Here is a 10,980-nt window from a genome sequence, read left to right on the forward strand (position 1 = left end):
AATTTATCTATCATTGATTTTCACGATTCAAAAAAGAAAAATTGACGTTAAAAACGTAATAACCGTTTTAAGTACAATCCGGATGAATCAGCAACGAAGTCATTATCATCGAAATCATAAATTGATCCACTAATCACTACTACTTCATTATACAGTTTCGCATAATCCGACGTTATCTTTTCCAAATTGGTAAAATGTCCTTAAATTAATCAAATCTTTCAAAAAAAAAAAAGAAAAAATGATATGCAACGATGTTTTTAGGATGAAATGAACTAAAATTGGTCCATAAATTAGAAAAATTTGAATTGTAAAAAAGAAAAAACAACAAATTCTATAAATGTTACAGCTGCATTAACGACAATGTGATTTTCATTACTATTTGCAGAATCCTAATCAAAAATAACCAGGTTTATCACTTCTAGACTATCTCTTTCACGTATGCTTTATCCATAATACTAAAGCTAGAAATTAATTTCAACAAAATATTGCATCGAATTATTAACCTTTTAGAAAATCACTATGAAGATTAACTTGCAAATCATTTGTACCTAAAACATGAAATTGATCAATACCGTATTATCAGAGGAACGAATTACATAATTATCACAAATGTCAACTATACATCAATTAACAACTGCTGCTTTTTGATATTTCAAATCATTCCAGAAATGATCTATGTGACAATGAACACTGATATTATCTAACCAATGAAAAATTTAAAAGATTTCTATTTTACATCTCCTTCAAAACACTAATCCATAACTATTTTGACAAAAAATAATGTATTTTTTTTCTGGATAAGACAACAGTTTTTTTTTTTGCAATTAAAGAGTAAAAGAAAAGATTGTGAACCTTTTACACTTAAGCTAGTTGTAATCAATTCTGCAGGATCGTTTTCCTGTCGTAATTGTGAAAGTGAGAAATTGGAATTGATACGTTCAATCAAAGCAATGGTAGAAGTTAAATCTGATCTGAAATAAAAAGAGATGTAAAAGAGAACAAAACTACTTTAATTGTACAATTGAATCCAAGCATCGGAAAAAATAAACAAAAATACAAAATGAGTGCTAATTTAAATGAAAAGTAAAAGGGAAAAATGACTGATAACATAAGAAAAATTAGAGAAATTCCTTTCAGTATAATTCAAATTATGCTGATTAAAGCCTGATAGTTTAAAAGTACGAAATTGAAAAGTATTCAAATTTTCAATTCTTTTGTAAAAAAAAAGAACTCGTGAAAAAAAAAGGACCGTTGGATTATAGCTGATTGCGAAAGTATAAAATTAAAAAATATTCAAATTTTCAATTCTTTTTTTTTAAAAAAAAAAAGAACTCGTGAAAAAAAAAAGGACCGTTGGATTATAGCTGATTGCGTATTATGAGAACAATTGGATAAATAGCATAATTCTTCGTTTCCAGAAATTAAAAGTGATAAATCATTTAAGCAAGTTCTTTCATTCTAAATGAACATCTTTATGCAAATTATTACTACAATAAGTTAGAGTTCAATCAAATTTTAAAGTTGTGGAAAATTTAATGGTTATGAGTTTTGAATGAAAAAAAAAATTATACTTCAATGTTATCAACAATCCTGCATTTCTTTAGTGGTTTTAACCTTTGCGGCTTATTTACTGATATACCATTTAAAACGCTATTCAATCTTCCTTCTGTACCATTATTTGGTGATGATAGATTTGAATTAACATTTAACAATGCTGAAAATTAAAATCATTTCATTTAACAAATAATATTAAGTAATATACTTTTTTCATGATATACCTTTCTTTCATCTGTATTCGTATCAGGTCCATTAAGCAATTTACTTAAACAAGTAATAAGCATAAAAAATTCTGATAAAAGATAAGCTTGATCGTATCAAACAAATAATTCGGTGACTGTAAATAATTTCAAATTAACCTATCATTAGATTGAACAATTCGACATTTTGAAATGGTTTCAAAACAAGGCCTTGGGCAATATTAGGACCATATGCATAAAAGATTGCATGCATTGGTTCCAATATAAAATCATAGCCATGATCATGCGTTTTATTATAATCAGCGGCAATATTTCTGCAAATATTTCAATGGATTCTTTGCAGATTTAATAAATTTTAATTTTGCATTAAATTAATTACCATATTTTTCGGGCAAGTGTTAATTAAACTTACATATTACTATCACAACATATTATTTTTTTTCTTTTTTAACGAGAAAACAGACTCTCTTTTTTTCAAGTTCCTCTTTTCTTCTTTCTTTCTTTCTTTCACAAATTTTTGCGAAATAATTTTGAATGTCAATTTGCTAAAAACAAATAAAATGGTTATCAAGGACGTACTCATAGAAAATTGTACCCAGTTGTGCATCCAAGATGATATCACCAATCCGATTTGACTTACTAAAATGATAACGTTTCGGTATCCGTCGCTTATCATACACTCGATAGTATTCCTTATTATAACATTTAAGCTTCTCCATTGTTTTCATTATTTTATCTTAACAAATAAACAAAATAAAAATACGACATATTTGTGTGTAAAAGAAATGAATCATGCATATCAAAATTACATTAATAATTCACGTTTTACATTTTGAAATTAAAACTTTGATAAACGCATGAAATTAAATTAATATGCGTGACAAAAGTAAGTTTTTAGTTGATTAAATTATATGTTCCAATAAATTACAAAATAAACGCCAAATTTCCATTCATTATAAAGTGTTTAATTACTGAATTAAGTGTCATTTATTTTTCAATCATATTTTTCCTCGTAATTTACAAACCTTGAAGTGTTAGAGAATTAGTATCATTTGGGAAATACATCTGTCCGATTACACCATCAGCAAACAAAATATTCTCAGAATTAATCATTTCATCAAAATAGTATCGATGATTAATTTTTTGAATGCCTAAATACATTATGAAACATCAAATTAGATACAAAAAACGTTTAAAATTTAAATAGCACAAGAGAATTTGTTATGAATTAGAGGAATTCAAATTCATTGTGCTTATAAAATTCAAAAATGATTTATCGATACTAATTTATAAGTGAGATACATCAGCAATATACGCTTGTCTATTGTATAACGTTCAATCATGCCGAATACAGTTATAGTGCGACAAATCCGGCTTCAGCGATTACAATCACTTCAATCATTTCATCTAATCAAGTTATAATGATACTGAATCCCAGTATCACTGATAATTTTTAAATCAGCATAAGAATAAATGCGCAAATGATGAAAAGAAGACATACCGTGATCAGAAAGTATGATAACATTGACGCAATTTAATAATTCCATACTATGTAATGTTTTGAAAAGATAATCCAATATATGCTCAATATTTTCCAACTCTTTAGAAATCTTCAAATGAAATAATTAATCATTAACAGTTCATTAATGTGAAAAGATTATAATGTCAAACGCCCTTGCAATAAACATTAAATAAAGTCAATTAATAAATTAAGCTAACTGAAGTAATTCAACTAGAAACTGCAATTTTGTTAAAAATTATTTAAAATAACCATGACAAGAATTGCAGACAAACTTCCTCATTATCTTTGAAATGTGACACGAAATCAGGTTGATCAAAATATGCCATTATCAATGATGGCCGTAAATTTGTAGGCATTCCAAGCCACGCCACTATCTGAAATAGAACTAAAATTCTCGAATTTCTTTTTCAAGTCAATTTATCACTATTTCGAATACTGTAACATCTCAGTTCTGTCAATTTTTGAATTTTTGATGACAAACATTAGACGGCATTTCAAATATTCATTGAAGGAGTTTTGTTTTATTTGATAGCATAAACCATAAAACTTTCAAGTTCGTATTTTTGCTTGATATGATAACATTACTACAACAATATCTATTGGTTCATTTTTTGTTTTCTTAAATTCTCATACAGTTATTTTGTTATCAGTACGAAATAAATTTAAACAATATATTTCAGTTTTTTACGCAATCTCAAATTGAAAATTCATAAATTTCACTATTCCGCAATTATAGCATTGCAAATTTTACTCCCAATTTATCTAATGAATAACGATGTATTTACTAGCTAATCGACCAAATTCCACCTAGAAAATGAATCCAGTACCATAAACTATCCCAGCTTATCTAGCTAGAGTGTCTGAATCCTTCAATTTCCTTGGTATTCCCCAGTTAACTAACATATTCAAAATTTTCCAATTTTCCTGATATTTGCTAGATGATCAGTTTAGTTTCGCTGGATAAATTTAACAAGTAAAAAATAACAAACTTGATCCATCCTATCGCGATATGGCATTGATCGATTATATTTCAAATTATATGTTGATTGCATACCTGCAAATATATTCTAAAAATCACCTTTTCTCACCTTTCCCTCATTCTGTCATTCTTTTGCTTATTTCCAAAATAGTTTGTTGATAAATTGATAATTTCCGAGAAATTTTATCGAATAGATTTGAAAAAAAAAAGGTTCAACAGAATTGTACCATTGATCATTGAATCACAAGCGGGCCAAAATAAGCAAGCTGTTGTAACGTTTTGTCGTTCAAGTACATTCCAAATCTGGAATTAATTAACTTCACATTAAATGAGCAATTAAATTAATGGAATAAATTAACTGTGCAAGTATGTAAAAAAAAAATCACATAATAAAAATTGGCAAAATTTCGAGTTGAACTATTGTTATTAGTATTAAACTAACAAAAAACCATTAAAAGAATATATTATAAATGGTTTATACTGCTAACCGGTTCACCATTGAAATATTGGGGATCATTAGTCCGTCGTATATTAATAAATTCGGTTTTTAATCGATTATCATAAATGACATTATCAACAATACCATGACTTTCCGGATATAAACCGGTTGCAATTGAGTAATGATTTGGAAATGTTTTTGTTGGATATGTTCCATACATATACTGAAATTAATTCAGTTCTTTTTCATTCGATTCCATTAAAAATCTCCCTTCATTTAATCTATTGATAACAAACCGTTTAAATGGATAGAGTGAAAAAGAAAAAGATCTTATTTTAATAATATTTAAGTTAAGAAGAAACTTGCTTATAAAATTTAAATATGTCTATAAAATTTTAAACTTACAAAACATACATTGAAATATTCGTTGTTAATCAATACTTAAAAAAGCTTTTAATCTATACTTAATCTGTACTTTAATAGCATATTTTAGGATATAAAATTAGCCATTTTCAATACACTGCTTTCTAATAATAATTTTTCTTATAAGTAAATCATTCATTAATTGATGGTAGTTTTTTTTATCGAAAATTATGAATAAATCTAACCTCAGCAGTTGTGCCACATTTTGCCATACGTTCTAGCGTCTTGACAACATTATTATCAATATAGGATCGCTTGAAACCATCAAAACTAATCACCAACAATGGCTTTTGGATGAAACTTCAAAAAAAAAGAAAAAATTAACTTTACTGACGAAACGAAATATAATATAGGCTAAGTAATAGTAATAATCAAACAGGTTTATGAGTTTACTAAACAAGTAGAATACTGTCTAGGCTAAGTAGGCTAAGTAATGACAAAACGTGTTCATTGCAATTTTATCACTGGCTCTTACCAAAATTCTTCTTGATTTCAAGTTCCACCCAGAAGTCCTTGCTTTCATAAGCAACCTCCCAATTAGTAATATCACATTTCATGTATCTAATTTTGTGAGTCTAGAAATGATTCAAAAAATAGAAAATGAGCCTAATGGTTCGTTTATTAAAAAAAAAAAAAGCCCGTTGATACATTTTGCTAATACAATTACAACTAGCAAATGATGTAGCAAAAATTGAAAATAAAAGAGTTTGATTTGTATGGGTTTGTTCTTAGGCACAGACGAATATTCTGAGAAGGTATTCTTCGTTCGGTTCAGGAGGAAGTTATTTATTCGCAGAAGATAGTAAATTGTAATAACGTAGAGGATAGTAATAAAATCATTTATCGAAGAGGGTAGAGGATACAATCAATGTACGGTGCAGTCCTTGGTTGAGTGTTTGAAAAGGAGAATGAAAATGAATGATCTCATCCAGTTATAGCCTTGAGTATATATACAATTTTAATTAACACAATGAGCATAATTGGGGGTATGGTCTATAACAAACATTACATCAGATTTTCCTTTGGATAAAGAAAAACTGTCAAAATCCGATTACAACAAAAGGCTCTGATTGCAACATCAAGCATTGCAATTAAGATCGGTTCATGGACAAAGAAATTTAGATTATGAGTGTGGTTTGTTTCATAAAAGAAGGGGAAAGGATGTGAACAAAGAAAAACGTATGAGATAATGAATTTGAGGAATGTAAAATTGGTTGAATGATTCATCATGACATTGTTACAATTTGTGTGATTGATTTGTACATTACTTTATTTAATCATTTTATTTCATTTGGAGCTTCGTGATATTCGCGACAAATGATGTACTGTTTAATAGAACAATAAGTTCATACAAATTTGGCTTTTCTTTTAAAAGCCTTTTAATATGTTTGTAGAAGAAAGTATTTGAAAAGGAATTTAAAAAAAAAAGAAATATTCTACTGTATCATTACTTTATTGCTCCAAAATTATATGCACATTGAATTTCGATTTTCAATTCGAAAATTAAAATCGAAATTTCATGTAAATAGAAAAATTCAAAAAAAAAAAGAAACGTACGTACTCAGCTCTATGACATTTTATTGAGCAATCTTCATTTAGCCATAATTGTTCACTTTTCTAAAATTTATTCTTGCATGAAAATTTGTGCTCAAAATGTTATTTACTAATTTCGATAAATAATGATTTATTACATTAAATGATTATCTTTCCTTTTTTTTTGAAATCACATTAAAAGCATTGCATTATTTCGTTTTAAAAGGATTTATTAAATAATATTAAATAACAGATTAAAAGAAAAAAATATCGAATTTCGACATGTAACTTCTTAAACTCAATTTTATTTGAAATAAAGCTTATATTGATTGTTAGGACAGATTTTTCTTGGGCCAATTATGGAGGCTAATAATAAATATTATATTAATAACCACCAGTGGAAATGGAGAAATACTTTATTATATTAAATGCAACAATAAATTTCAAAAACATCATTGACAACTTCAATGTATTTATATGCATTTACAATATTATAAAAATAATTCATCTATTTTGATTAACTTACCTTACAATCATGGCTAAAATTTTTTTTTAAGAAAAAAGAAACATGCCTTAAAATTGTTCCATTGTGGAATTAAAATAATCATTAGGCTAAAACCAATTATCACTATTAATAAAATAATACCAAATACTGGAAGCGATGGCTGTTTATCTTTAAAATTTCTTCGAAATTGTACATCCATATCTACAATGTCATTTTAATATTATCAAAGTTAAATATTTTCAAAATTACAAATTCGAACGATTGATTGATTGATTTGTAATTATTCGGAGAGAGAAAATTATTTTTTGTTTGGTTGTTTTCGTTGTGGAAATAATAAACTGAAAGAGTAAAAGTTAAATGAAATAAATATGATTTTGTCAAAATGCCATATTGTGAGATTAAATTTGAATGTAATAATTCATCTAAACGATAAATGCATAGGAAAAAAAGAAAGAAAAGCAAGAAAGCAACAAGTAAATATTAGTGAAAAAAATTCAAAAATTAATGGGGGAGAGATAGAAAAGAGTAAAAAATAAAATAAACCAAAGTCAAAAAACGGAAAGAAAAAAAAAGTCACGCAATCATTTAATAATAATTTTATGTTTTATGTTGAAAAAAATAAAAATTAAATTTATAAATTGAACAATAATTACGATACATCCACTATTTTTCAACAATAACAACAAAAAAAAAGATCCTTCATGATTTTCATGAAGAGCTATCGCAGTTTTTGATTTAATATTTTATTTTCAAGTTTCATTAAACAATAGATAAAGTAAATGTGATGTTGAAGATTTTATTAATTACTAATAAACCGAAAGAGAGAGAAAAAGAGAAGGGAAAAGCAAAAAAAGGAAAAAAGAGTCAATTTTGCATTTTAATGTTTAGTTTCTTCTTTCACTTCCTCATCTGTTTTAATTTATTAATAATCATCCTTAATTGAACAAATAACAAGTTTCCTTTTCTCTACAGCTATTGGAATTACTGTTTTTCGTTTTACTATCACTTATTAAAATTTTGATTAATTATTTATTCCTTTGGCATTTTCTCAAACATCTATTATAATAGCAATTTTAGAATAACTCCTCACATTTCTTAACAACATGATTATATTTTATATGGTAAAATACCCCAAAATTTCTAATTAACTCTCACACTCTTCCCTTAATCATCACTAATCCATCACATGATCATTAATCGAAGCATCAAACAACAATTCATTGATCATTATATCTAAGTACTAATCATTAACTCATTGATCTATCACATGATCATTGATCACCGTATCGAAGCACTTATTGATCTACTTCATGATTATTGCACTCAAGTATGAATCATTAAATCATTAATCGATCTTATGATCGTTGTATCAAAGCACTGATCAATAACTCATTAATTCATCGTATAATCATTGTTCCTAAGCATCAATCAATAATTCATTAATTTATCAGATATTTCCAGTGATAATTAATCTTGAAAAACCTTTGGTTTTGTTCGATCTCGAAAAATCTCTTTCCAATTCATTCATTGTATTTTCATCGACATCCATTATTAATATACAATGTTGTCGCATAGCGAATTGTAATTGTGATAAGAATTGCGATGCGACGTGATATAACAAAGAATAATAATTGAGTTATTGTCAACCTTTTAGATAATCCCTGGATGATTCTTTTTCAGTACTTTTTGATAATCTTCTTTTCGATTCCCTGCTTCAATTCGCTTCTCTCCTCAATTTCCATTAGGCAACTGATCATACAGTGACATATTTATCAACGAACGATACAATTGCTAACATATATGATCATAGCATAAGCAAAAATTCCTTTCTAAATTACAATTTCAACATTTTCACGCGAAAATTTCTCTCTTACTAATTAATCAAACCTTTTTCAAATAAAATGAAATAATAAATTATAATTTCGAAGAGAGAGAAATTGAAGTATCTCCTCTTTCCATCATATCATTTTTGTTTTCTCTTAGCATCTTTGTGGTGCCTTCTTTTTCCGCTTCCTTTTTTTTTTACCTATTTAACCAATTAAACATCTTCCGTCCTTCCATGTATGTTAGAGAAAGCAATAATAGACAGAAAATACAAGTAATCAACAATCTTGAACAAGTTTTCCAATTTTAGACATGGAAAAAATTTTAAAAGAAAAGGAAAAAAAGCATTCATTTTACTTTATCCTGGAAATAAAAAGGAAAAAAAAGTAAAAGTATTTCTAATTTTTAATTGGTTGAGAAAAGAAATGAAAAGAATTAATGCAAATAATTATATCAATATATTTCAGTTTTTTTTCAAATTTCGATTTTTTTTTGCACTTTTACTAATAACACTAAATTTTTTTCGTATTGTTTTCGATTATTATGAATTTCATTTCAATCATTCTGGATCAAATAACCTTTGATACGCGTAATATTTACTATCCTGGAATCTGATTCATAGCATAGATTGATCGATTTATAGCATTTTTAATCGAAATATCAATCAAATTTTTCAATGAAAAATGATGGAGAGTGCTGGAAAAATTGGAGTACACTGAAAGGATGAAAAAAAAAGGATAGAGAATAGTCATTCCGGTTTGTTTCCAATTTAGAAACCCGGTTTGATAAAATGCATCAAAAAGTTGAACATCTGTGACCGTTTAATGCAAATGATCATATATGGTAACTGGATGAAGTTCCCATTTGTCCCTTGGCAATTTTATTTCACTTTTTTCTTTCTATGATAAATAAAACTAAATTATAAGAGTTACTATATCGAACAAAAAAATAAGTTGTTAGCGATAAATTGTATAACTGAGAAGTAATTCTATTAATTAATTACATTAATAGCGTATTAACTGTATTAATACACGCTATTAGTAAATCACAGAAACGTTTTCTCATAACGTTTTCTAATAACTGTACTTCTGCTTACAATAATCTTTTTTTTTTACTTGAAAATAATTCTAGCAAAAAAAAAGCGTTTATTTCAAATGATAGCTTTATCAACAAGCGACAAACATTAAAAAAAAAGGTTCGTTTATTAAAAAGAAAAAAAAGCCCGTTGATACATTTTGCTAATACAATTACAACTAGCAAATGATGTAGCAAAAATTGAAAATAAAAGAGTTTGATAAAAGTAGATAAAAGAGTTGAGTTTGACGGTTAGCATTATCATAAAAAAGTGAATTTAATTAGTATTAAACGTAACTAATTCAAAAATCTTTCAAATAATTTCAAAAAAAATTTTTTTTCAAAATTTTTCGAGAAAAAAATTTTCAAAATTTCAAAATTCATACGTAATTAATACAAGTAGTTTTGTTCTTTCTCCACTCCTTAATTTTTGTCAGAAAATGAATTCAATCCTACGTTATTCATTAAGATGTTCAATAAAAACACAGCCAAATCATTCGTTTTTTTTTAGTCAACAAAATTACGTATATTTTATTACTCGCATCATTTATCAGTTAACAACGGTTAGCATTATCATAAAAAAGTAAACTTAATTAGTGTCAAACGTAATTAATCCAAAAATCTTTCAAATATTTCAAAAATTCATACGTAATTAAAATTAAACTTCAAAGACTCTGTAAGAAACAAAAAGAAAAATTTGAAATACTTGATATATTTTTTAGTAATTAATTCACAGTGATTAATTTAGGCTACAGATAATTAATTTCTCACTGAAAATGAATTAATTCATGTGAATTTTATGCGGAATGAATAATTTTTAATACGCTGAATTATGAACGGAAAAGGTCTATGATAACGATGAAAATAACTGTCATTTATTTTTTACTATATAAATACAAATATTTATGATCCATATCATAAAAT

The 10,980-nt window shown here is 26.5% G+C and overlaps 1 protein-coding gene across 1 annotated transcript in view; it reads right to left on the bottom strand.

Annotated features, from left to right (window-relative positions):
• The window catches only part of LOAG_18903 (type I phosphodiesterase/nucleotide pyrophosphatase), a gene marked incomplete at both ends in the record, with an annotated part of 7,036 nt that extends 1,704 nt beyond the window's left edge, over positions 1–5,332 (bottom strand). Inside the window, 13 exons of the mRNA XM_020451565.1 lie at positions 56–199; positions 504–548; positions 853–971; positions 1,615–1,714; positions 1,917–2,071; positions 2,337–2,493; positions 2,783–2,908; positions 3,259–3,367; positions 3,552–3,653; positions 4,269–4,333; positions 4,486–4,561; positions 4,747–4,920; positions 5,306–5,332. Coding sequence (XP_020304639.1) covers positions 56–199; positions 504–548; positions 853–971; positions 1,615–1,714; positions 1,917–2,071; positions 2,337–2,493; positions 2,783–2,908; positions 3,259–3,367; positions 3,552–3,653; positions 4,269–4,333; positions 4,486–4,561; positions 4,747–4,920; positions 5,306–5,332 — 1,399 coding nt within the window. The remainder of the gene's footprint in view (positions 1–55; positions 200–503; positions 549–852; positions 972–1,614; positions 1,715–1,916; positions 2,072–2,336; positions 2,494–2,782; positions 2,909–3,258; positions 3,368–3,551; positions 3,654–4,268; positions 4,334–4,485; positions 4,562–4,746; positions 4,921–5,305) is intronic.
• Positions 5,333–10,980: the final 5,648 nt, after the last annotated feature.

Source organism: Loa loa, assembly GCF_000183805.2.
Source record: "Loa loa unplaced genomic scaffold supercont3.656, whole genome shotgun sequence".
Lineage (NCBI taxonomy): Eukaryota > Metazoa > Nematoda > Chromadorea > Rhabditida > Onchocercidae > Loa > Loa loa.